The sequence below is a fragment of the Acomys russatus genome, chromosome 10, assembly GCF_903995435.1.
Source record: "Acomys russatus chromosome 10, mAcoRus1.1, whole genome shotgun sequence".
Lineage (NCBI taxonomy): Eukaryota > Metazoa > Chordata > Mammalia > Rodentia > Muridae > Acomys > Acomys russatus.
Window position 1 is genome coordinate 52,744,470 of NC_067146.1, and position 25,336 is coordinate 52,769,805.

At 56.1% G+C, this 25,336-nt stretch overlaps 3 protein-coding genes and 1 pseudogene across 10 annotated transcripts; 1 reads left to right on the forward strand and 3 right to left on the reverse strand.

Annotated features, from left to right (window-relative positions):
* The first annotated feature begins 59 nt into the window (after positions 1 to 59).
* Positions 60 to 17,399, forward strand: Slc4a2 (solute carrier family 4 member 2). 4 transcript variants are annotated; one of them, XM_051152153.1, is made up of 23 exons: positions 60 to 593; positions 3,713 to 3,826; positions 5,557 to 5,719; positions 5,860 to 6,104; positions 6,185 to 6,303; positions 7,507 to 7,739; positions 7,833 to 7,975; positions 9,084 to 9,264; positions 10,380 to 10,515; positions 10,613 to 10,778; positions 10,915 to 11,029; positions 11,307 to 11,491; positions 11,599 to 11,824; positions 12,026 to 12,241; positions 12,324 to 12,472; positions 12,558 to 12,752; positions 15,106 to 15,357; positions 15,529 to 15,618; positions 15,718 to 15,884; positions 16,248 to 16,501; positions 16,590 to 16,759; positions 16,903 to 17,076; positions 17,159 to 17,399. In XM_051152153.1, exons 2-23 carry the CDS (start codon positions 3,776 to 3,778, stop codon positions 17,237 to 17,239), a joined length of 3,711 nt encoding a protein of 1,236 aa, XP_051008110.1. In that variant the 5' UTR covers positions 60 to 593; positions 3,713 to 3,775; the 3' UTR covers positions 17,240 to 17,399. The 4 variants fall into 4 exon arrangements, with proteins under 4 accessions (XP_051008110.1, XP_051008111.1, XP_051008109.1 ...); XM_051152154.1 differs by having other exon boundaries at positions 60 to 376; XM_051152152.1 differs by lacking the exon at positions 60 to 593 and adding an exon at positions 1,469 to 1,638.
* Positions 14,875 to 14,974, reverse strand: LOC127194970 (uncharacterized; annotated as a pseudogene).
* Positions 17,400 to 17,519: 120 nt separating the features above from the next.
* Positions 17,520 to 21,741, reverse strand: Fastk (Fas activated serine/threonine kinase). Of its 4 annotated transcripts, none has more exons than XM_051152158.1 (10): positions 21,546 to 21,741; positions 20,396 to 20,806; positions 19,761 to 19,940; positions 19,488 to 19,627; positions 18,684 to 18,897; positions 18,441 to 18,600; positions 18,189 to 18,280; positions 17,982 to 18,117; positions 17,790 to 17,904; positions 17,520 to 17,715 (listed from the first exon to the last, which is right to left on the reverse strand). In XM_051152158.1, the coding sequence occupies exons 1-10, from the start codon at positions 21,625 to 21,627 to the stop codon at positions 17,608 to 17,610; spliced, it is 1,638 nt and encodes a 545-aa protein (XP_051008115.1). In that variant the 5' UTR covers positions 21,628 to 21,741; the 3' UTR covers positions 17,520 to 17,607. The 4 variants fall into 4 exon arrangements, with proteins under 4 accessions (XP_051008115.1, XP_051008118.1, XP_051008117.1 ...); XM_051152161.1 differs by having other exon boundaries at positions 21,289 to 21,699; XM_051152160.1 differs by having other exon boundaries at positions 21,069 to 21,699.
* Positions 21,742 to 21,818: 77 nt separating this feature from the next.
* Tmub1 (transmembrane and ubiquitin like domain containing 1) lies at positions 21,819 to 24,566 on the reverse strand. 2 transcript variants are annotated; one of them, XM_051152162.1, is made up of 3 exons: positions 24,400 to 24,566; positions 23,045 to 23,460; positions 21,819 to 22,769 (listed from the first exon to the last, which is right to left on the reverse strand). In XM_051152162.1, the coding sequence occupies exons 2-3, from the start codon at positions 23,428 to 23,430 to the stop codon at positions 22,418 to 22,420; spliced, it is 738 nt and encodes a 245-aa protein (XP_051008119.1). In that variant the 5' UTR covers positions 23,431 to 23,460; positions 24,400 to 24,566; the 3' UTR covers positions 21,819 to 22,417. The 2 variants fall into 2 exon arrangements, with proteins under 2 accessions (XP_051008119.1, XP_051008120.1); XM_051152163.1 differs by lacking the exon at positions 24,400 to 24,566 and adding an exon at positions 23,894 to 24,226.
* Positions 24,567 to 25,336: the final 770 nt, after the last annotated feature.

The following is a 25,336-nucleotide window of genomic DNA, read 5'->3' on the forward strand; positions in this document are numbered from 1 at the left end:
TTCGGGCGTCTCCGCCAAGGCGCGGAGGCTCCCAGTGTGCCCCGCTCTTGTTATTATTCCTTTTCTGTGCTCACAGCCTTCCAGAAAAGGGCCGCTCCGGGACTACGCGTTCCAGAATACAGTGAGGGTGGGGGTGGGGTGCTCGCTGCTTGAAGTTTGCGTTTGACGGCCTAGATCCCGGGAGCTGTTGGCCGGGCTCTGACCTGGTTGGGTGTATTGAGTCGCCAGCGACCTCCTGACAGCTTCAGCACTAGTTTTCACCTCTCCCTAGGCCACCATGTGACCCCAGGTTTGATTGGGGGATGATTCTGAGCGATGTCTTACTGCTGATGACCTCACAGGGACCAGCTGACCACAGGGCTGGGCAGCGAGACAGGTGTGCCCCGTTAGAGGCTGGATTTGAGTGGAGGGACACACGCCAGAGACCCCTCTTTCTGTTGGGCCCATTTTATCGTCTTGAAACCCACCGGACTCCAGCGGCTCGATTTTGACATGCCGAGGCCAGCTGACTGGAGCCTGGGTGTCCCCCAGATCCCAGTCTTCAGAACAGGCCCACTGGAGTCAGCCAGGGTGTGGCCCACGAGGACTGGCAGGTCAGTTACTCCCCTCAACAGACAAGACCACAGACAGATGCTACACTTGCAGCAAGCAGCCTTTACCTACTCACCCTATAAAGGAGTTGATTATAGATTTTCTTGCACTGCTCTCTAATTGTCTCATGATTGCATTCTTGAGGGCTGTGAACCGGGCGAAAACGGCCCCAAACAGCATTCCTCAGCGCCGGGACCAGAGTAGGCGCTAACCATTTGTTAATTAACTCACTTAAATCTGAGTAGTTTTGCATAAACAATAGTGTGATTTGTCCACGTGACAGACTGAAGACGCAGAAACTGTATTCTTTATCTGAAATAATTGATAATTTAGTTGAGAAAACAAGATGACACGCAAAGGTCGGCTATGAATAGGGTTCCATTCAGCAGCGGAAGTAGTTCTAGGGAAAGTGAGACGTCCTCAACAAGTTGTCTTGTTTTCCATCAGTTCAGGGTCACGGCCACTCAACTCCAGAGTCATTACCCCTCACATTCGTGTGCAATTGTTTTCTCAGGCAGACACCGCCGCTTTCTTGGAGGCAGTGAGGTTATTTGGGCGGGGCCCCTGATAGACCCTTAACGCCAGAGAATCTGTAGTTCAACTCCCTTAGCCTCAATTTCCTGGCCACACTCCACGCCCTCGATCCTTAACGCGAAGCTGGCTTCTTTCCTCCCAGAGGTGACTAGGAGAAACCCCAAGAGAAGGCGTCCTCGGAGCCTCTCCGGGCGTGTGTGTGGGGGGAATAGCTGGGGGGCAGCGCCCGCCGTGTCGGGCAGTGCCTGGGAGCGCGCCCCCGCCGTGGAGTCTCAGCGCCCGCTCTCCGCCTCTCAGCAAGCCGCGCCGGGGGCGCGCACGGCGCGCTGCGGGGGGCGCGCACGCAGGAGGCTGGCCTGCCCGCAGCGCGGGGGAAAGTTGAGTTGGGAGAAGTTGGGAGCGGCGGGGGCGCGCCCCAGGGTGGGCACCGGGAAATCGTCGGGAGCGCGCGAGGGTTCCGGAGGATCAGGGGAGACCCGGAGACCCCCGGGACACGAAATCCAGAGCTAGCGGGTAAGCAGAAAGGTGGCGGAGGGGGAGGGTGAGGGCCGCGGAGGAGGGGGGGGACTGGAGAATCAGGCGCCGAGGGAGTGGAAGTGGAGGAAAGGGCGGGGACTGGGGCGCAGGGAGCGAGGTCTTAGGGAGAAAGATGGGGAGGCGAGTGGAAGTCCTGGTGCGAAGCGAGATTCCGGGGTCTGCCTCTTCAGAGTTACCTAAAGCCAAGGTGCCGCGCCCCCTGCCACCAGGAGGGGGTAGTCTCAGAGAGCTGCTGCCTTCAGCTCGCGCTCTCCCACTCCCGGGCGGGTTCCAGGCGACCCTCTGCTCCAGAAACTCTCCAGTTTGGCTATTTCCGGGGACCGCAACCCCCTGAATCTCGGGATTAGGAGGTGGAGCCGTGAAAGGGGGTTGGCGGGTCAGGTCAGGACAAGAGGTCAGACAGAAGGGGGAGCAGCTCGGTGAGGATAGGAAAGACAAGCGTGAAGTTTGAGACCTAGGGGGCTGCCTTCTCTGTGTAGGGAGCTCCTTGCTTGGTGTGGAGACAGTACTGCCTCAAATCTGGGTCCACTTTATCAAACTCTCTCCGCCCCCACCAGCCCCACAGCCAAGAGCTGTGGAATGTACGAATTCACTTGGAGAATGGTTAATGCCCAAGTGGGGGTCCGGAGTGCTAATCCCTTGGGCTGGGGGAGAGATGTTAATCCTTCGGGCCCGTCGGGGCTGGTCCGGGGAATGTGCCCCCACTAGGATTATCGGCACCCATGCCCTGGACAGAGGCTGCTTTGTATTCTACGACAACAGGGGAGGGGTGGGGGCGCCTGGGAGGAGGACTTGGTGGAGGAGCACACAGAGAGCAAAGCCTGGAGGTGGGAGTGAGCACCTGCAGGTGGTGAGGACAGATTTATATACCCCTCCCAGACCTGGTCCCCTCCCTGGCACCTCTCCCCCACACTGATGGGCCCTGGCTGAAAGCCTCCTGAGGGGGGTGGTGGGGGTGGAAAAAAGTCAGCTGAGTTGGTGTTCTTGCCAGGAATGTGTGGCCCAGACTCCCCACCCTGGGCTGATGCCCCCCAGACCTCTATTATTTGACCCCATACTAGCCCATCTCATTGCCAAGGTAAGTCAGACAACCCCACCTCCCCAGCAGCACTTAGCAGCTTAGTATTGTTGCCCTTAGAGAGCCTTGGGTGGTGCCCTCACTATGAATGGGTACCCCCGGTTGCACTGATTTTGTTTCCTCCACCCCCATCACAGAGCTAATAATCTACAGTCACCCTCAGGAGGGCTGCCCTGTCACTCAGATTTTCCTGGCCCGGGGCAAGGGACGGGAGGAATAGAGACTGCCCCTCGGGGTTTCTGTGCCCACCCCCTTGACGGTGTCACGTGCCCCTCCCCCATTATAAGCCTGCCCTCCAGCTCATTCGTTCCTCCTACTGAGTGAGTGGAGCTGGGTTCCTGTTCTGCACTGGGGAGCCTGCTTCTGACTTGTGCCTAGGGGTGGTAGTGCTGTTGGCCTGCCTGCCTGCCTTGTTGGGGCACCCCCCTCTGTACTTGCAGGCCCCCTGCTTTTCCCTCTTGGGGTCTCTCCAAAGTTCTTTCTGGTCTCCTTTATGTTTGGGAAGCCAGCTGCCCTGGCCTCCACACCCCTCTTGCTCTGCGGGGTGTCTCACTCCCTACCACACCCCTTTCTGGTCTCAGGCTCACCTCCAGGGGCCCTTCGCTCCCGACCCTTCTGTTCTCTGTCATTCTGTCCCTTGCCTCTTCTGCTTTCATTCCAGGGCTGGGCCTTGACTCCTTCCTGTCTCGTCTTTTTTGTTGCCTCTTCCCTTTCTGCCTCTGTTCTCTCAGCTGTCTTGGGGCCAGCCCCCTTTCCGCAATCCAGCTCTTTGGTCTTCTCTTCCTACACGTGCACTCCTCTTTGCTCTTGCCACCTCTAAGGGCCAGTATGAGGCCCTTCATAGTCTAGAAGAGTCTTGTGCAGTCGGAGACACTGGAGTGCCAGACAACCGAGGCTCCTCTCCTTCCCTGAACTGGGCTGGGGGCCCGGCCTCCTCGTCACCAATGGTGACTGGCCTTTTTCCCCACTCAGGTTATGCCTCCACCTTGTCGCCCTGAAAGCCGAAGCGACAGTGAAAAGGGCTAAGATTCGGCCATGAGCAGCGCCCCCAGGCGCCCCGCCTCGGGCGCAGATTCTTTGCACACGGTAAGCACTACCTGCAGGTGAGCGGGCTCAGAGGCAGAGAAGCTGTGGCCTGGGCTCCAATGGGGTATGGGTGGGGTACAGAAACTACAAAAAAGAGGCTGGGTTGGATTGGGAGGCAGAACCATCCACCCCAGACTTTGCCTAGTGTATTGGGATGCTGAAACAGAGAAGGGGAGGGACAGGTGGCCTCCGTTTTTTTGAGAAGTTGAGGCCAGTTTAGCTGCAGTTGGACAGGAGTTTGAGGGTCCTGGATCTTAAATCCTGTTACCCTCTCTGATTGGGTCTTAACACTCCCCCCCCCCCCACTAGGATCTACACACCAAGATTCTAGTTAGAGCTTGCCGGCAGTGACTGGCCCCGCCCCTGGCCCCACGTGCCATCCAGGCCCGCCCTCCCCCCTCCCCAAGGTGGCCACTACCCCACATGGCCCTCTTCTGATTTCCCTAAGAAGTCTAATGATTAACTCTGGTGGCACAATCAGCCGCATTATATTGGTCACTTTGGCCCATCGGGGCACGTGACTGGGAAGGGACATAGGCGGGTGCCCTCCCCCTTCTTCTAGGTTCACCCCTGCCGCCATGGACTTCCTCCTGCGGCCTCAGGTTCGAGGAGATGACCCTGTTCCCTCTACCCACGATGCCTTGCTAGCTCCCCAGCTGCTCCCTCACTCGCACCTCACCTCCTGCCCCTGCTTCTGGTGGAAATGAGGCAAGCCCTTGGGATAGTCGGCCGGCCGGAGCTGCAGAGAGATGGGCTGGGCGGGACCTCCCTTCTCCAGTCTCCTATCCGCGCCCGCCCTAGATTTTTTTCCCCTGTGTTCCCCACTTCTACCCCTGCATGTCTCCCCAAGAAAATCCTCCTCCCTGCCTCTTCCTTGCGGTGCTGGCACTGCCATGGAAGGGGTGGCATACCCTGGCTTTTGGAGGTCCTGATGCCCTTCAGGTCCTGAAGCTCTTGAGCAAATATTTGGTGGTGGCGCCTGGAGCTGAGACCTGCTGGGGGTGGGGTGGGTAGGGGGCTGGACCAATGCTGCTGGGCCTGCTGGGCCGGGCTGCTGGTCCTTCAGCCAGGCTGAGCTTTCCTGCAGTTCTAGCCTGCGCTGGCCCCGACGCCAGTGCTGTCAGCTGCTGCACTCCCGCAGGATGACTCAGGTGGGGGGGAGTGGGGGGGGGGTGAGGGGGGGGGCTGGCCAAGCGGCTGTGAGGGGAGGGTAGTGCCGCCTACCTGGGTGGGCATGTGTTCTGCTATGAAGGGGATGGGGGCTCTCTGGCCAAGCAAGAGCATGCATTCCTGTCCAGGCAGGGATAGATTCGACTCAGAACTTCTCTGGGGCAGTTAGCTTAGAGATGCCTTCAGAAGTTACTTTTAAGCAATCACACTTAGCAATTGTCCTCTAGCCAAAGGAATTTCTTCTGCCACAGTAACAGAGGAGTTCACATTCTGCCTGGTTACAGATGGGCTAGACCAGGAGTTCTGTGGAATCTTCTAGTGTGGGTCTGCCCTGGGTTGATTGGGCCTGACTACATAGACCGGGGGGGGGGGGGGCAGCTGCTGGCGAGCTAGGTCCCTGGCATTGGAAGGTCCCTGTATTTGAATGTATAGGTTGCCACGTGTGGAGGTTCAGTTTGTGCGTTGGAGAAGGCAGGTCACTGGCGCCATGCATCTCTTGTCCTGGTCAGGCTAGGGCCTTCGGATACAATCCCCAGTAAACCTTGTGTGTTCTCTCACAGCCAGAGCCAGAGAGCCTGGGCCCTGGAACACCTGGGTTCCCCGAGCAAGAGGAAGATGAACTTCGGACCCTAGGTGTCGAGCGGTTCGAGGAGATCCTTCAGGAGGCCGGATCCCGAGGAGGAGAAGAGCCGGGCCGCAGCTATGGGGAGGAAGACTTTGAATGTGAGTGGGCACCCAGGGGGAGGGAGGCTGAGGCCTCAAGTTAGACTGTCCGACAGAGAACAGAATCGTGGGAGAGGCCAGGACAGGAGAGCAGCGGGAGGATGCCGGGCCTGCCTGCAGCCACGCCTCTCCTCTTGCAGACCATCGCCAGTCCTCCCACCACATCCACCATCCACTCTCCACCCACCTGCCTCCTGATGCCCGACGGCGCAAGACTCTCCAGGGCCCAGGACGGAAACCTCGGAGGCGCCCTGGAGCCTCTCCCACTGGGGAGACCCCCACCATTGAGGAAGGGGAGGAAGATGAGGATGAAGCCAGTGAAGCTGAAGGGCCCAGGGCTCCCCCACAGCAGCCATCCCCTCCTACTACCCCGTCTTCAGTGCAGGTGAGTGGTACCTAGGCCTCTGGGTGCTGCCTGCAGGGTCCTGGCCTTGCCTTACCCTTCCACATGGCTTCCTGTTGCAGTTCTTTCTCCAGGAGGATGAAGGTACAGAACGGAAGACAGAGAGAACCAGCCCATCCCCCCCTACACAGATGCCCCACCATGAGGTGGCTCCCCGGGCCACCAAGGGAGCACAGACAGGGTAAGTCACTGTACTCAGCAGTGTCCCAAGTACACACTCCTCTTCCTAGAGCAGGGAAGAGGTCTGAAAGAAACCACAAGTCCTGAACTAACCAGGCTGTGGTTCAGGTCCCAGGCCTGCCTCTCATCAGCTACCTGGGGGAGGTGACAGCATGACAAGACAGGGCTCACTGGCTGGGCGCCTTGCTCCCACCTCCCACCTACCCCCACCACCCCACCACCCTACCCCCATCCCCAGCACCGGCTTGGGCGTTAGACCCAGTGATGGAGTACCTGCTGGAAAGCAAATGTTGCCACATGAAGTGGCAGCAGAATGTCCCCAGGTCTGGTGATCCGGCTCAGGCAGCATCAGTACTGGTAGCTGATAGGAGTTTGGGGGCCCCGAGCCAGAGAAGGTATCTAGGAGGAAATGACTTTGAATGAAATCTCAAGGTTATGACTATCGCAGAGCTGCTGTTTTCTGGGTACCAGGCAGTGTGGCATGCTGTGGGAAATAAAGGGCATGATGTCCCTCTAGAGAGTGAGTGCATAGGCTCCCTGGGTGTCAGGCTGGCAGGGGAGCAGGCGGGAGCCGCAGGCAAAGCCTGGCACTGAGGAAGGAAAGGAGAAGCAGGCAAGATTGGCACAGCGAGGTCATGGGCTGAGTGTATGTTGGCATTGGCAGAGGGTAGGAGGAGGGGCAGGAACAGGTGTCTCTGAAGGACAGGAGCTGGTGTCTCTGAGGGGCAGGAGCTGGTGTCTCTGAGGGGCAGGAACTGGTGTCTCTGAGGGGCAAGGCTCAGTCCTTCAACAAGCATAGGCCTCTGCTACATCAAAGCCCATTTCTAGGTGAGAGAAGCAAGGAGATGGATGAATACTGATGAGTGCTAGGTTCTGAAGGTCGCTTTCCCAAAACCTTGCTTTCTGAAACACTGAGGAATGTTGGCCTTTGCTCACACTCTGAGGAAGATTTCTGTCCAGATGAGCCTTTCAGGGACTGCCAGGACTGCACAGCTGTAAAAGGCTAGTGCTGAACTTCAGATGCTGGCTGCTGGCTGCTGGCTGCTGGCTGCTGGCTGCTGGCTGCTGGCTGCTGGCTGGCGGAACCCTCGGTCTTCCCACATGCCCACTTTCTAAGCGTGGAAGCCAGGAGTGCCAAGGTACATGTGGTTTTCTGCCTAGGAAGGAGGCTGGCTGTTTGGGCTCATGGCTCTTCTGTCTGTAGGACCCTGGTGGAGGAGATGGTAACAGTGGCCAGTGGCACTGCTGGAGGTGACGACGGAGGTGCTGCAGGGCGTCCCTTGACCAAAGCCCAGCTTGGACATCGAAGTTACAATCTTCAGGAGAGAAGACGAATCGGCAGTATGACGGGGGTGGAGCAGGCACTGTTGCCCAGGGTCCCTACGGATGAGAGTGAGGCCCAGACACTGGCCACAGCTGACCTTGACCTCATGAAAAGTGAGTGCCGCTGGGGCCTGCAGCAGTCTCATTGCTGGTGGGCTGTAGGATAAGAAAAGGAGGGCACTGACCCTGGCCCTTTACATGCCCCAGGTCATCGGTTTGAAGATGTTCCTGGGGTACGCCGACACTTGGTGAGGAAGAATGCCAAAGGGTCTACACAGGCTGCCCGGGAAGGTCGAGAGCCTGGCCCCACACCTCGGGCAAGACCACGGGCCCCCCATAAGCCGCATGAGGTACATCTGTCTACTTCAAATCTTCTATTACCTCCCCTTCCATCAGGCAGGCCGGTAGTGACATGGAGCCCTGGAGGTTCCTCTGTAGTAAGAAAGGTTGTCCACCCAGCATCCTCAGGGCAGTATGATCTCATGTATGGTACTGCGGTTCCCGGCCGAGCCTTCAGGGAGGAGTGTACTATGGCCATCTGCTGGTAGGCTGCAGTAAGTGGTCTGCAGGAGGAAATACAGAACCCTCAGGCGACCTCCATGCAGTGCTTGTTTCCAAAGCCCAACCTCCCTGCTCAGCTGACCCTTCCAACAGCTGGTGAAGGTGATAACACAGGTGGTGTCAGCCATAAACCGGCTCGGTTCCTTGGCCAAGGCTACCTAGTTATTTAGAGACACTGCCCATCTTAGACTGTGGGGCCCTGAACTTTGACATAGTGTGTTTTTATTGAGGTATAATGGCACTGTAGTAAATGGCACCTGTGCCAAGTGTCCAGTCCAGAGGCATGTTGCACCCACGGTACCCAGGGTGGCCGCTGCCCAGCTAGAGACTGGTTCCACCCTCAGCAAGCCCTTTTCCTGCCACCGCCCTGGCAGTATCCTATTGAGGTGGCCGTGCCCTGTCATTTTCATTTGCAGTTTTTCAGGGAAAGAGGTCAGCAGAGGTGGCGGGGATTGGGGGTGGGGGTGTAGTCTAGGCTGTCTTAGAATTCACTATGAAGCCCAGAGTGGCCACACAGTCAAGGCGGTTTCTCTGCCTCGGCACCCTGAGGGCTGGTACTACTACAGGAATAACCCACCACCCAGTTGCTGTCCCTTTTGTCAGTCCTGTGTTGGTCTCCAGAGGCCCGTGGCTTCCTTCCATGGTGATTCCATCCGGCTCTCTGAGTTCTGTTCACTGTCTTGACTCACTGCTCTAACTGCCACGGAGGTGGGCATCATCGACACTTTAAGGAAGAGGGAAACCACGTCTGATGAGTCAGTCACGCGTGCCTGTGTACCATTCACCGGGGCCCAGGGTCACCTTCCCCTTCTGATGTGTCTCCTCCTGATATCCTGAGGTGGATCCCCCACATCCTCCGACTCCGTTCCCTGCAGCGTTTTCTCGTCTCACCCCTAGGTGTTTGTGGAGCTGAATGAGTTGCTGTTGGACAAAAACCAGGAGCCTCAGTGGCGGGAGACAGCCCGCTGGATAAAATTTGAGGAGGATGTGGAGGAGGAGACTGAGCGCTGGGGGAAGCCTCACGTGGCCTCACTGTCCTTCCGCAGCCTCCTGGAGCTCCGCAGGACACTGGCCCATGGTACACCTCCGTTTACCTGCTCCAAGAACCCTTGGCTTCTAGCTCTGTAACCAAATCTTTTGCTTTTAGGTGCTAAAATGACCTGAAAGCTAAACTTTGGATGGAAAATGACTGAAATTGCTGGTGTGCCATGTTAGCATGTTTTGTTTCAGAGCCATGTCTCAAGTAGCCCTGGCTAGCCTTGAACTCACTGTGTAGTTGATACGTGCCTTTCACTCCTTCCCCTTCTGCCTTTACCTCCTGCGAGCTGGAATTACCGGCATGTACTACCACACCCAGCCTCCTTGTTAACATCTTAGAGGATCTGGGAATATTACCTAACCGGCAGGGCTGTCTAAACTTCACCCGATAACCACAGGCACAGGGTTCCAGTGGACTCGCTTCCTCCTTCCTGTTGGGTAATCGCTCCAGTTATTCTTTGAAAGGCTGTTTCTAAGCAGCTAAGGACTGAGAGCTCCGCTGTCGGAATTGTTTCCAAACTAAGAGCAAATAGGCTGCAAGTGAGGTTTCTGGGCTTCGGGTAAACCGCCAGAGGGAGAGCTTTATCTCTCGGCTGTTTTGGCTGCTCAGAAGCATTTGAGTCTGTTTATTCCTTGGTTCTTTGTTCTGGAAAGTTGACCTTGCCAGATAAGTGTCTGGTAGCTTGTGAAGAAGGTTCAGAGTGACATTTCTATATATGTCTTTGAGCTACCAGGAAGCACCTTACTGGGCTTGCAGACATGAATAAGGCCACAGGCCAACTGGACCATGAGGGAGATCTAGGACCCCAGGAACACCATGGAGAGGCAGCATTGTGGGTTCATACCAGGAATAACTTTCTAACATAAAGAGGACTTAGCTAGAGTGGTGCCCTGGGTAACCTAAGCTGCGTGCTCCTTGAGTCGGGCGTCAGGTACCTAGATCTTGGTATAACCTCATATAGTATTCCTGGGAGGCGAGAAGGACAGGAACAAAGAGGTCAGAAAGGCACATTGGTAGAGGCTTCAGGGGCCGCGGTGGCACTGACCTATAGTACCTGGCTGCCCAACCAGTCCCCACCCACTCTCCCTCCCATCTGCCCCCCACGGTTGTGACTGGCTCTGGGGTGACAAGCTCTCCCTGCCACCTTACTTCAGGAGCTGTGCTCCTGGACCTCGACCAGCAGACCCTGCCTGGGGTGGCCCACCAGGTGGTAGAGCAGATGGTCATCTCTGACCAGATCAAGGCAGAGGACCGAGCCAACGTCCTGCGGGCTCTTCTGCTGAAACACAGGTATGGCCTGCAGGGCAGGGGACCGAGTCACCTCCTGCCTACCTGGCCCTAGCTCCTCTGTTGCCTTTCCTGACCCTCCCTGTCCTCTGTCCACCAGCCATCCAAGTGACGAGAAAGAGTTCTCCTTCCCCCGAAACATCTCAGCAGGCTCCCTCGGCTCTCTGCTGGGGCATCACCATGCCCAGGGGACTGAGAGCGATCCTCATGTCACTGAGCCTCTCATTGGTGGCGTTCCTGAGACCCGACTGGAAGTGGATAGAGAGGTGAAGGGGAGTAGACCTTGCCTAGGGGCTGGCAGTAGACTATGAGCAAACACAGTGTGGCAATGCAGCTGGGGCATGTGGGAGATGTCACCGGTGGGACTGAGTTCTGTCCTATTCCTCCTACCCCAAACCCCAGCGTGAGCTACCTCCCCCAGCCCCGCCTGCAGGTATCACCCGCTCCAAGTCCAAGCACGAGCTGAAGCTGCTGGAGAAGATCCCTGAGAACGCCGAGGCGACAGTGGTCCTTGTAGGTATGTTGAGGAAAAGCTAGGGGATATTAGCGGCTGGGCTTTGGGGCCATCCGGGACTTAGAAACTGGGGAGGGGGTCCTCCCACCTGCTTAGAAACTGGGTAGGGGTCTTCCCACCTGTTTAGAAACTGGGGGGGTGTCCTCTCACCTGTTTAGAGACTGGGGAGGGGGTCCTCCCACCTGCTTAGAAATTGGGGGGCTCTTCCCACCTGCTTAGAAACTGGGGGTGGGGGCGGTCCTCCCACCTGCTCTTGCCCATGGTAGCTCCACGTCCCTAGGCTGTGTGGAGTTCCTCTCCCGCCCTACCATGGCCTTCGTGCGTCTGCGGGAAGCTGTGGAGCTGGATGCAGTGCTAGAGGTGCCTGTACCTGTGCGTTTCCTCTTCCTGCTGCTGGGCCCTAGCAGTGCCAACATGGACTACCATGAGATCGGCCGCTCCATCTCCACCCTCATGTCTGACAAGGTCAGCTGCTTCTCCATCTGACTCCAAGCCACTAACCTGGTGCAGCCCCAGGTCCCAGCCTCTGGCCCCTTCCTAGTGCACTCCCTGATCCCTCTTTGCTTGGGCAGCAATTCCACGAGGCAGCCTACATGGCAGATGAACGGGACGACTTGTTGACCGCTATCAATGCCTTCCTGGACTGCAGTGTTGTGCTGCCACCTTCAGAAGTGCAGGGCGAGGAACTGCTGCGCTCTGTCGCCCATTTCCAGCGGCAGATGCTAAAGAAGCGAGAGGAGCAGGGCCGCCTGCTGCCCCCTGGGGCTGGGCTCGAGCCCAAGTCAGCACAAGATAAGGGTACGCCCATGTAGGCCTGGGCCAGGTGATGCTAGCTTAAGGAGGGGGCTCTTGGGCAGTAGGCGGCGGGTGGGCCCCTGCCAGAGGAGGCCAACTACATCGATCTTGTCTGTAGCTGATACGGCCTGTGTTCATGGAGGAGGATCTGATGGGGTGGGTGGGAGGGTGCCACAGGCGCCCTGATGGAGGCCTGGGTTGCAGCGCTCCTGCAGATGGTAGAGGTGGCAGGTGCAGCTGAAGATGATCCCCTTCGGAGGACGGGCCGGCCCTTTGGGGGGCTGATCCGTGATGTGCGGCGCCGCTACCCCCACTACCTGAGTGACTTCCGCGATGCCCTGGATCCCCAGTGCCTGGCTGCAGTCATCTTCATCTACTTTGCTGCCTTGTCTCCTGCCATCACTTTTGGGGGGCTACTGGGTAAGGAGAGGTTTTAGCAGGGGTGGCAGAGGTGCACAAGGCCTAGCCGTCAAGTGCTGAGGTTACTCCCTTTCTTCTCCAGGAGAGAAGACACAGGACCTGATCGGGGTGTCGGAGCTGATCATGTCCACAGCACTCCAGGGTGTGATCTTCTGTCTGCTGGGGGCTCAGCCGCTCCTGGTGATTGGTTTCTCTGGGCCTCTGCTGGTCTTTGAGGAGGCCTTCTTCTCGGTAAGAGCTTTCTCTGTCCCGCTTGACTGCCCTTCCTGGACCCAGCTCCTGTCACGCCTAAGGGTTCCCTACCTTTCCCACTCAGTTCTGCAGCAGCAACCAGTTGGAGTACTTGGTGGGCCGTGTCTGGATCGGCTTCTGGTTGGTGCTCCTGGCTCTACTCATGGTGGCTCTGGAGGGGAGCTTCCTGGTCCGCTTCGTCTCCCGCTTCACCCAGGAGATCTTTGCCTTCCTCATATCCCTCATCTTCATCTATGAGACCTTCTACAAGCTGATCAAGGTGGGCATGTGTGGGGTACAAAGGACCCCAGGGGCATCCTGTCTTGTCCTTAGGAAAAAATGTTTTAACTCAGTTCTATTTATTCTGTGTGTATATGCAGTGTGTCATGGTGCCTGTTGGAGGGCAGAGCATAATCTGAGGGAGTTGGTTCACTCTCTCACCTTTTGTTTGTTTGTTTGTTTGTTTTGTTTTTTGAGACAGGGTTTCTCTGTGTAGCCTTGGCCATCCTGGACTCACTTTGTAGACTAGGCTGGCCTCGAACTCACAGCAATCCCCGAGTGCTGGGATTAAAGGCGTGCGCCACCACGCCCGGCTTTTTTTTTTTAAGATTTTTTTATTTATTTATTTTTTTAATGTATATGAGTGCTCGGCCTGCTTGTATACCTGCAGGCCAGAAGAGGGCATCAGATCACATTATAGTTGTTTGTGAGCCACCATGTGGTTGCTGGGAATTGAACTCAGGACCTTTGGAAGAACAATCAGTGCTCTTAACCTCTGAGCCATCTCTCCAGCCCAACTTCTCTCACCTCTTGATAGGGTTCAGATTGTCAGGCTGAGCATCAAGCACCTTTACCCACTGAGCCATTTTTCTGGCTTCCATCCTTCCTGGCTTTTTTCATTTTGTCTTGTGCCTTAGTTCTTCTGGACTACAGGCCAGGCTAGTTCTGCCGTCCCCTGGGGGACTGTTAGGAGCACAGAGTAACATGGAGTCAAGAGGAGCTGGTAAAGCGGGAAGGCCATTGGCGGAGCTGAGATACAGGGCTCCAGTCGGCCGCTCACCCGCCCCACCCCCACCCTTCCCATGGCCTCCTTGTCATCATTACCCGGCCTCAGATCAGTCTTTCAAAAATTCGCATACTTTTAATAGCAAGGATAACATAGACTTTGATTAGAATCCAGGAATGTGAAAATGAGGGCCCAAGGGTGACACCCACACAGTCACAGTCTGGATCTCCAGCCCTCGAGTCTCAGGAGTTACTATCCCTGATCTTCTGTGCTCGCAGCCTCCTCCTCTTTCCTCAGCTTTCGGAGCCCACCCTTGGCTCTCTCTCCTCCACTCTGTGCCCCTGCTCTATCCCGTGGAGCCTTACGCTTACACCAGACTCTCTGGTTGTGACTACGTCCTTTGCTTTTGCTCCATTTTCAGTCTCGAATTCTTTATTATATGGCATGCTTGCTCAACATGAGGCTGAACAGTTGGTTTCCAAAGTCTCTGAATGTTTTCTAGATTTCTACATGCAAGAGGCTATGGGAATATTTAGCATTTTTTTTTTTTTTAAATCTGGAATTCTGAACAGGCACCTACGTAAAGAGAAACATTGCCATCCATAGATACTGACATTTTAAAAGTTGCTCCAGGACATGGTCCATGCAACCTTCAGCTGGTGCAGAAGTTGGTTCCTGATCATTTTCTCAGAATGCCATAATAAGGGCTAGGGGTTTGACTCAGTGGTGAGGTGCTATTTAGCAAGTGTTTGGTCCTCAGCTCCAGGAAAAAAAAAAATTTTTTTTTAAACTAGAGTAAAAATGCCTAATAGTAAAATAAGTTTAAAGAAATGTAATTTTTTTGGGGTGGGGAGACTCATAAAGTAAGTGACAAAACTTGCATTGAAGTCTATCAAGAAATACTGTAGTGGCACACCTTTGATCCCAGCACTCCAGAGGAGGAGGCAGAGGCTGGTGGATCTCTGTGAGTTTGGTAAAGGGCCAGCAAGATGCCTTAGTGGGTAAAGGTACCTGCTACCAAGCCTGATGACTTGAGTTTGATCCTTGGGACCCACCTAATGGTAGAAGAGAACTGACGACCCAAAGTCATTCCAGTCTTCACAGGAGTGCCACATGCGTGCACGCACACACACACCCCAACCCTACATTTATATGTGCATGTGGGCATGCATGCATGCTACACTCACATACTAAATAATAAAGAGAAAAGTAATGGTGCAAAAATCAATGAACTAAGTTAAGTGAAAGTAGTTTCTACACATACATCTCATACTTTATATGTCTGTGGTCACACCCTGTGTATGTGAATTTGTGATTGTAACTTTTTTTTTTTTTTTTTTTTTTTTGAGATACTGAATGAATGATTTAGTGTTAAAATAGACTGGGTTAAGGTTTTTAAAATACGGAGCACTGCAGCATTGCATATCATCCTTACCCAGGGCCGTGCTGATCTTCTCTGTATCCAATTTTAGTATATGTGCTGCTGAGGCAAGCACTAAGTCACTTTCTTAACCTGGTAAGACACGCTTCTAGAAGGCAGGCTGGCCTTTGCCAAACTCCCACTCTAGCCCGCCAGCATGCAGCCTGGCCCCAGCTCAGCCCATGGTCCTTTGTGGCTTTTCCGCAGATCTTCCAGGAGCACCCCCTCCATGGCTGCTCAGTCTCCAACAACTCAGAGGCAGACAGCAGCAATGACAATATGACTTGGGCAGCAACCACGCTGGTGCCAGACAACAGCAGTACAGCCAGGCAGCCTGGGCAGGAGAGGCCCCGGGGCCAGCCCAACACAGCCTTGCTGTCGCTGGTGCTGATGGCTGGCACCTTCTTCATCGCCTTCTTCCTGCGCAAATTCAAGAACAGCCGGTTCTTCCCTGGCCGGGTATGTGGGCTTGCTGAATGCAGAGCTGAGGACAGGAAGGGACGACTTGGAAGTATGGGGGTGTTGTGTGGGATGGGAGGCCTCTGAGCGTGGACAGGAAGGGAGTGACTAGGAAGTATGGGGGAGTTGCATGAGATGGGAGGCCTCTGAGCGTGGTGCTTGCCCTCTTAGATCCGGCGGGTAATTGGCGACTTCGGGGTACCCATTGCGATCCTCATCATGGTGCTTGTGGACTACAGTATTGAGGACACCTACACCCAGGTAAGGCATTGCACAAGTGGCAGAGATGCTGCTGGCCCTGGGCTGTTCCCACCACCCTGGGTACCCTCCATATAAGAGTATGCTGTCTCTGCCTTGCAGAAGCTAAGCGTGCCCAGTGGATTCTCAGTGACAGCTCCAGACAAGCGGGGCTGGGTCATCAACCCCCTTGGAGAAAAGACCCCCTTTCCCGTGTGGATGATGGTGGCCAGTCTGCTGCCTGCTGTTCTGGTGTTCATCCTCATCTTCATGGAGACCCAGATCACCACGTGAGCCATCCTAGCCAAGGGGCCAGAGTCCTCAGCCAGGCTCAGGGATACAAAATCTGTCACCATTGGGCAAAGACCTCAGGGGACCCTGAATGCCAGGCTAAGACCGGCTTCTTTTGCAGGCAACAGAAATGTCACTGATGTTAGCTGGGATGGGACAGGGCACAGGCATTGCAGGCAAGCCTATCAATGCTTGCCAGGAGGAAGCCTGCAAGACACAGGCTGAGGAGAATTTCAGTCTGTGATGGCAGTCCAGTCCCAATGGGCTGGACAGAGACCACCAGAACCAGCTGAGCCATGCTAGAATGCTATAATCTCCCATGCTGTGGGTAGCCTGGGCCTCACGGTATTTCCTCCTCCCAGGCTGATCATCTCCAAGAAAGAGCGGATGCTGCAGAAAGGCTCTGGCTTCCACTTGGACCTGCTGCTCATTGTAGCCATGGGTGGCATTTGTGCCCTCTTTGGCCTGCCTTGGTTGGCTGCTGCCACTGTCCGCTCTGTCACTCATGCCAACGCACTTACTGTCATGAGCAAGGCTGTGGCACCTGGAGACAAACCCAAGATTCAGGAGGTCAAGGAACAGCGGGTGACAGGGCTGCTGGTAGCCCTGCTTGTAGGTATGCTGCCCTTACTATGAACCTCACCTTTCATGTAGGTCCTCCCAGGTTCACTGTAGGGAACCAACTGTTTCTTCCCCTTTCCCAGGCCTCTCCATGGTCATTGGGGACCTGCTACGGCAGATCCCCCTGGCTGTGCTCTTTGGCATTTTCTTATACATGGGGGTTACTTCCCTTAATGGAATTCAGTTCTACGAGCGGTTGCACCTGCTACTCATGCCACCGAAACACCACCCAGATGTTACCTATGTCAAGAAGGTAAGTCCCTGCATTGAACAGCAGCAGCCTTGGCCAGTCCCTGTACAGAAGAGCTCTAGAAATCCCAGTGGTACCTCATCTCTTCAGGAAGAGGAAGGAGGCTCGTTGTCCTCCCAGCTGGCTAACCTCATCTCTGCCTCCAGGTTCGGACCATGCGGATGCACCTGTTCACTGCTTTACAGTTGCTCTGCTTGGCCCTGCTCTGGGCGGTCATGTCCACAGCCGCCTCCCTGGCCTTCCCCTTCATCCTCATCCTCACAGTGCCGTTGCGCATGGTGGTACTTACCCGCATCTTCACTGAGCGAGAAATGAAATGTGTAAGCACCCCTCCCCCTGTCTCCCCCCTCAGTCCTCTCTCCCATGGTTCTATCAAGGCCAACGCTTCCATTCTCCTCACAGCTGGATGCTAATGAGGCGGAGCCAGTGTTTGATGAGCGTGAAGGCGTGGACGAGTACAACGAGATGCCCATGCCGGTGTAGCCATGCTGTCCAGAGGCATAGCAGAGGGACTAATGGGCAGGGGGCAGGGGCCGGGGCTCCCCTTCTCCTGCCCCTCCTCATTTTTATTTAAATGAATAATTTAAAGTCCCATTCTCCCCATCTTGCAGTAAAGTGCTTCAACCCCAACCTAGGCTTGGTCTTCTGTCTGTTGGTTGGGTCATGAATGGAAGAGGTGGGACCCAACTCTGTTCCCTGTCCCAGAGATGAGACTCACCATGGGGAAGGAAAGGGATTTTAATGGAAAACAAAAGTCAAAAAAAAAAACCAACAACAGGGAACCAAAGTGCAAATTGTCCATCCACCCTCCTCCCCATAGAGGAGCCGTCCTGAGCCCCATGTATACTCCCTCACCCACCCTCAGGTCCCCAGTGGAGACCTAAGGCCTGAAGCTTCTGCCTCAGGTAGCTCTTGAGTTGGGGCAGGCCTCTCTGAGACTCTAGTTCTTCAAATGGCAGCTGTGGAGAGAAGACAGGTTACAGTGGGTTGGCTAGAAGAACACACATCGGTGGGGTGGGACAGGACTCCTCACCGGCAGTAGTTGGTAGCCCATCAGGCCCAGGTGCCGCTCCCTCAGAGCCCGAGAGCCCAACAGCACCCTGCCATCACGGCAGAAATGCCAGCGTTCACGAAGCATCAGCACCACCCTGGAGAGGAGTACCTTGGCTCAGGTTGCTGTTGGACCAGCAGCCAAGGCTCCCCATCCCTGTTTCATTTTCCTTACCTCTGAGTAGGGCCTTGGGTTGTGGGGTTAGAGTTAGCCTGGTCCTCTTGGCAGGACCGTGGTGGGTAAGGAAGGAAGGGGTCTTGGGTCCTCACAGGCAGCACAGCACCAGAACTACCCACACAGAGCAGAAAGTCTGCAGGACAGAAACGCCTCAGCCTTGCTCTAGCTCTGGGCTGTTGACCACCCATACCATCCACACCTCACCTGTGCAGTAGCCTGGAGGTACGGTCAGGTCCTGCCGGTATTTTTCCTCCCCTAGCAGCTGGCGCAGCCCCTCAGCCACTATGTCCTTGTGACTAAGGGGAAAGGACAGTGGTAGAGGGAAGGCCCCTGAATCTGCTGAGCACTGCCACCCTGCAAAGCCCCTTGACTGCCTCAAGGCTATTTTTCTGTTAGCAAACACTGGCTCTGGCTTTCCTACTCTGGCTTCCTGTGGCTGCCATTCCCCTGGCCCACCTGTATTTGCAGCGGGCACGGTCAGTGATGAGGGGCTGTGGAAAGATGGGCACTCGTTGCCTTTGGGGAAGGCGGGGGCCTTGGTACCCTGGGAGTTCAAGCTCCACGGCCGTGTCAAGTAGAGAGAGGTAGCGTCGCACAATCAAAGAAGGAGGGGTGCCTGTGGGGAAGCAGAGACTGGGGGACACTGGGCATGGCCCTGCCCTACAGCCCTTGGCCCCACCAGCCCTTGCGTCTGCATACCATTGATGTGGTTGATGAAACTGGGGGAGAAGACAAACTGCAGGGCTCTAAAGGGCAAGCACTGCAGCTGGCACAGTGACATCAAAATGTTGACTGTGGCCAAGGGTGCCACCCCTGCTTCCCGAGCCAGGATCCTCTCAAGACAGGGTATAAACTGCTGCTCCAGGGGCAAGTAGTTCAACCTCCCAAAGGGCAGGACCAACTTCTGTACCACCTGCAGAAAAAGGCAGCATCATCCAGCAGGAAACACTCTAATGGTTATCTCCCCCCCCCCCTCCCCATTTGAGACAGGGTCTCTGTGTCTCTCAGGCTGTCCTGGGACTCACTGTGCAGACCAGGCTGGCCTCAAACTCAAACCCACCTGCTACTGCCTCTACCAGGATTATAGACACATGCCACACTTTCTGGCATGTTTGACAGGCACAACCTCAGGGAGGACTGGTTCATTTGCTTTCAAGGCAGAATGTCCTCTATATCAGCAGCACCACCACCACCCCAAGTTCAGCAACGTAAACACTGTCTTGAGCTACATGGCTCAACACCACAGAAGGGACATAACTATGGGGGGTATGGCTTGCAGATCTGTAGGAATTGGGCTGCTACGGGGGAGCTTTGGAAAGCTTCAGCGCTCTAGACAAACTACTCTACTGATTATGGGATTTGGACAGCCAGTCAGTGAGCAAAGACAGATGTCCTGGGGCACAGAACGCAGCCTAGCTGGAATGCTTGTTCCAGAAGCTAAACAAGCTAGCCAAGTCGCTGAGGACAGCTCAGAGAAGCATGGGAAGTGGGAGGCCAGCCCACCTTGCTGTTGAGCTGGGCTTCCTGAACCACCAGGAAGTGAGCAATGGCTTCCAGAAGTTGGGGTTCCCGCAACCGGTGCCGGGCCAGGTGCTGAGCCAGAAGCACCATTACATGGGGGGTCAATTCTTCTGGCCTTGCCTCTGTGAAGAATAAGCCTGTCATACTGTGCCTTCAAGAAGACTCCTGTGGGCCACACTGCACTCCAGCCCAGGTGGGTTATCCCAGTGGCCCCATTTCATCCTTTTCCTCCCTTCTGCTTTTAACCCTCGGCACCTGCCAGGCTTCTGATCAGATGCTGACGAGGATACCGCAGGAGACCAGGGCAGCTCAGGGTAGCTTCCAACCTTTGCCCACCATAGATAGCAGGCTGGCGTGGGGAGGATTGTTTTGGAGGGAGACGGGACCTCTGCTCCTGCTCCAGGGCACACAGGAGTGGTCCATCTGATGGAAAGCCTGGGAGGGAGAGGGACAAAGACCATCCTGGTAAGAGAGCTGGGGTGTGCTATCTTGCTGAGTGGAGTGAACAAGTCCCCAACTTCCTCTTCGTTTCTTGAGTGGGAACATATACTTATTTCAGTGGAGAGACAGGGTATCATGTGAGCATGATGTATCAACACTGTGTGGGGGAAGCCTTACACAAAAGTCATCTTGTGCCAAATATAACAACCTGTGGCTCTGTGACTTCCTAGAGCGTTGTTATTACAAGAAACCTAGTACCCTGCAGAGTTAGAATGGCGCCATTTGACCTGGACATCCACCATGGATACAAGAGAGAAATAGCAGCAAGTGTGCTGGGGAGGTGCCATTACTGGGTGGCAATCTAAGGGTTATCGATGGCTTGAGTCCTCTACTATTCTCTCTTCCTCTACTCTTCCCTAAACACCCATACATTCCGACACCCTCCTCACCAAGTAAGACTGCAAGGTGTAGACACACATGGATGGTGTGAACGTCAAAAGAGGGGCAGTTTCGGATGATGAGCTGACTCAAGTCCTGCAGTGTGGCCTGCTCCACAGGAGAGGGCCTAGGCTGAGACGCCAAGAGCTGGCCCAGACGACGAAGTGCCACAGGGTAGTGGTGAGCTCGCACCTTGGTGGGGTTCTGGCTTAACCATCGCAGCAGCTCCCCAGGGCTGCGTGCCTGTTCCAGAAGCCGTTGAAGGCCTTGCACAGGGCCTCCTCCAAACGGCCGGTCCCCCGACTTGCTGGGTCCCAAATAACAGGGCTGTATTGGTGGGATGAGCAGCAGACCAGACAGCCGAGCGGGTAAAGTCTGGGCAGAGAGCAGGATTCGAAGCATGGAGCTGGGTGGTGGAGACCCTGAGGGGTGGCCCAGAAAACCGGGTAAGGTTTCCTCCAAGGGGAAATATGCTGCTACCCAGTCCTTACCTAACTCCCCAACCAAAACAACCCCATGTGACTTCTCTGGTATTTTCCTCCACCCTGCCCCTCTTCCCCTACCCCTTGCCACAGAACCGCTAATTCTTTTAAGTGTGTTCAGTGCAGCTCTATTCACATTTCACATGCATATCTCCTTCGATGCTCCGTGCACGCTGAAGAGGAGTCGCAGGGCTGGCGTTACCTCATTTCACAGGTGGAGAAACAAGGCCCAGAGCGGCGAAGAGGGTAAGCCCGAGGTCATTCACAGGGTTGGTGGTTGCACCCAGCCTGGGGCCCCGGTGGTCCGGGCGATGCGCCCTGCCGACCACCTCCCCCTCCCGCAGGAGGCGGCGGCGGGGTGGGCGGAACGCGGGCTCTGCAGCCGGACGGTGCTGGGTCCCATGCTGGACGCTCCCACTTACCAGCTGCGTGACCTTGGACAAGTGTCTTCGCCTCTCTGCCTAAGCCTCCTCACCAGTGAAATGAGAACACAGCGCGTAACCTCGAAGGGCACGCGCTGGGCCCTAGTGCGCCGTCTGCCAAGGCGCGGGGTCGGTGCCGTCCGCGGGAGGGCCCCCACACCCTGTCCAGGCCCCGGGAGGCTAGCAGCCCGTGGCCACCGCCACCAACTCCAGCTCCCGCCGCCCTCCCGAGGCCCGCCCCGCAGGCGCCACCCTACATGACTCCCCGGACCCCGCGTAGGTCACTCTCTCAGTTGGTCTCGGGGCCCGGGAGCCCGGCTCCCCCCGCGGCCTCCTCATCAGCGGGCCACTGAGTCCGCCATCTTCCCAGCAGCCCCGAGATCGCCCCCAGACGCCAATCGCAGCCCCGCGCCAGGCCAGCGAAGACGTGGCTCCCGGCAGGCGCTGCGAGCTCAGAAGTCGCGGAGCCACCCCCTGCTTCCGGGAAGTGCGCGCATGCCGAGGGGGGCGGGGCCAAAGAGCCTATCCCGAGGCCGGCCGGAAAGATGCAGAGCGAAGGTTCGCTGTCCAGCTCTGGATAGCTTCCGCACACCTAGGGCAGGTCTCATTCTCTTGCGCCAAGGGCTCCCTACCCGCAAGGCCCACACAGACACACTGGGAGTGAAAACTTCACAAGTTTCTTTAATCTGCACAAATTCCAGCAAACAACTCCGCCCTTCTCAGCTTTCCTTCACCAGCCTCCCAGTCCATCGGTTCCCAAATCAGCGACAGCGGCTCTTTGGAACTAGACGTTATCTAGGTCCTCTGGCAGCACATTAAGATGGGCCCAGTGGGGTGGCCCGGCTCTGCGCCGGGCCAAGGCAGCGACAGCAAGTGCCTGATCCAGAAGAGGCCACTGTCAGCGAAGGCTGAGGGCCAGCAGCCCCAGGAGATGGCCCAGAGCTATGAAGATCACAGGGAGAAGCCTCCGCTAACCCCTGGAGTCCTCTGCGGCGCAAGGCTGGGCTCCAGGGCAGTGGGAAAAGGCAGGCAGCGGGTGAGGTGGGCCTGGGCAGACAGCAGCTCCCTTTGCTCCTCGGGGAGTGAGGTCCAGAGGGGCCGGCTACACTGCCAAAAGCCCGTGGAGGCACTACGGGCGATACATGGCAAACGCCAGGAGACTGAGGAGCAGGGTGAAGCCGGCCAGTCCCAGGGTGGCGGTCAGGGGAAAGAAGGGCCGGTACTGGATCTGGCAGTACCAGAGCAGGAGCAGCAACAGAAGCAGCAGGGGCAGCAGAAGGCTGCCGATTTCCAGCCCGGAGGGGCCGGGCTCTGACCCCGGTGGGCAGGGGGCATGTGGGGGACCGACTCTCGTGGACACGTGGCAGTGGAGAACGCAGTTGGGGGGTAGGTGGAGGCTGCCCAGTGTTTGGGTGTCGTCTCCTAGCAGTTGGCCTTGGTAGATGAGTCGAACCTGCTGTTCCCGGCCCGGAAATTGGGTCCTGAGGAGAAAGGGACCTGAGTAAGAGAGCAGGCCTCAGGCAGTCCTGGTCCTTTGCTCAGAGGACCAATCCCAACCTGCCCTCCACAGACTACCCAGACCTTGGCCCCTGCGGGGTGGGGGGAGGTTGGAACAGGTTAACAGGTATAGTGTGTAATGCGAGGAAGACAGTTTTATCAAATGGAAAATATGGGAGCGCTTCAAATCTCTCTAGTGGCCCTTCTATAGTCACCCGTCCTGTTTTTAGCATTTTGTCTTACCCCCTTCCCAGCTTACCTTTTCAGGGAGCCAATGGTGTCCTGAGGCCAGGCCCTGGCCACCTGCTCTGAGTCATTGAGAAATTTCAACCGCAGCACTAGGGGTTCCTGCGGAGAGTCCGGGGGTCTTGTTGCTGTGGCCCCTGTGTCCGGCTCTGGCTGTGCAGCTGGACCTCTGTGCCTCAGGCTGGGGCTCTCAGCTTCTGGGGCCTCTTCTCTGATGCCGTCCATGGCCGCCATGGCTTCGCTTGGCTGTGCTGGTGTTGTGGTCCCTGATGCCTGTGGCAGGGTGTCTGTACTCTCAGTGGTATGTGTCGAGACCCAGGCGAGGGCTAGCACCAGAAGGCAGGCAAGCACCGCAAAAAGGACAGTCACTTCATCACCTACCCCTTCGATCAAGGCCATGGCACCTGTGTTGGCAGAGGTGCTACCGAGCTAGAGAGGCACAGAGGATTGGTGAGGGGCTGCCGTCTGTCCAGGAGTCATCCCAACGTCAAGTGTCCCAGCTATTTTGTCTTCTTACCCATTCCAGGATACAGACTGCTCTCGCATCCTGTAGTCCCAAAGTTACCTTATTTATTTATTTGTTTTTATGAGACAGGGTTTCTCTGTGTAGCCTTGGCTATCCTGGACTCACTTTGTAGACCAGGCTGGCCTCGAACTCACAGCGATCAGTCTGCCTCTGCCTCCCCAAATTTGCCTTTTTGTTATGTCCCTTTCCATCACCAGATTCCAAGTCCCAGCTTTGTCATCTGAGTTCTAGCTCCCCGTTTCACCCAAACCCTATATAAATCAAAGTGAGGACCATGCTCTTCCTAGCAACCTTCTCCTAATTTTAACCTCCATCAAACTTTACCCAAAAGCTTACCTATTCTTTGGTCCACTTCATCCCAAAGTTCGCTATTCGCCTATTCACAGCAAAGCTCACCTAATGCCCCGTTGCTTAAGTTTCTCTGACAGAAGGGTCTTTGCATAGCCTTGTACCATCTACCTAAATCCCACCCACAACACAGACAGCTTCCCAAAGCTTCCCAGACAACGCCAAACGTCAAACTCCGTACTTGGCCAATCTGGAGCCTAGAGGCTCAACTGTACCCAGCTCAAGCCCCTTCTTGGGTCCACCCAAACCCCACCCCGCAGCAGCCGCACTCAGCGCCTCCAGGGACAACTTCGCCAAACCCACAAGCCTCCAGACCCTTGAGCCCTCGAGGAAAACCTAGACTTAGCCCTCCCCACCCCCACTGCTCCATCACTCCTCCCATCTGCCCGCCCCCCAGAGCTGCAGGAGGGCACCAGCGGTCTCGGGGCGGGGCAAGCAGGCCCCAGCTGTGGCCTGGGGCGACTGGGTGGGCGCGGCCACGCACAGCGACTCACCGCCTAGCTCCACCAGCTCCATTTCGGCCCCTCGGGTACTTCCGGGCCGGAGGCACCGAGGTCGGCGACACTTGAGGTCCCTCTCCTTCTCCGCTGCTGACGGCCGGGAGCATTGTGGGAATTGTAGTCCGCTCTGTTTAGTTCCGGCCCTCCTCCCTAGGGACCCACGTGCCGGGCTGAACCAGCTGTTCCCGGTGCCCGCAGATCGTCGATGGGTGCACGGGAACGACCCTAGGGGTTCTGCTTGTCCAAAGAAGGTTGGTCAGCACCAAGAACCTCCCACTCTGCCACAAGCTGCCCGAGCATCTGTCACACCCCGCACCAACGTCAGCCTGCTGCACGTCAGAGCACCCGCGTTGGTGATGCAGTGATGAAGGCTCAGGGGAGCTCAGGTGGTCACTACCCCAGCTTAGCCTTCTGTCACAGTAGACGTCAGAAAGCAGCTTGGTTTTCTAAATTGACTCTGTAGCCGAGAAGGCGTGGGTTGCCTGCCTCACTTGCTGAGGAGAGTGTCTGACCCTTGCTGTCTGCATTCCTGGCCGCTCCTCCACCTTGCTCCTATGGGATTGTAAAGACAGCATAGACGTTAGAAAAGAGCACACTCCTGAGGTCTCACGTAGGTTCATCAATGCATAATCTCGTGGGTTATTAAACCCCTGAACAAGTATAATTCTTCTAGGTCAGTTTTAAAGAAAAAATATTTTATTAAATAAGTATGACAACCCTGTAAAATATATGTCACAGTTTTTTGCTCACCTAGTATTAGCATGTTCACTTCTAAACTGAGAAATTGCCTGAGCATGGTGGTATATCCTTGCAATCCCAGTACTAGTAGGTTGAGGTGAGAAGATTAGGAATTTAAGACTACCTTTGACCACCTAGAAAGACCCTGAATTATCCCCCCCCCCAACCCTCGGGGGAAAAAAAGTGTTTCTGC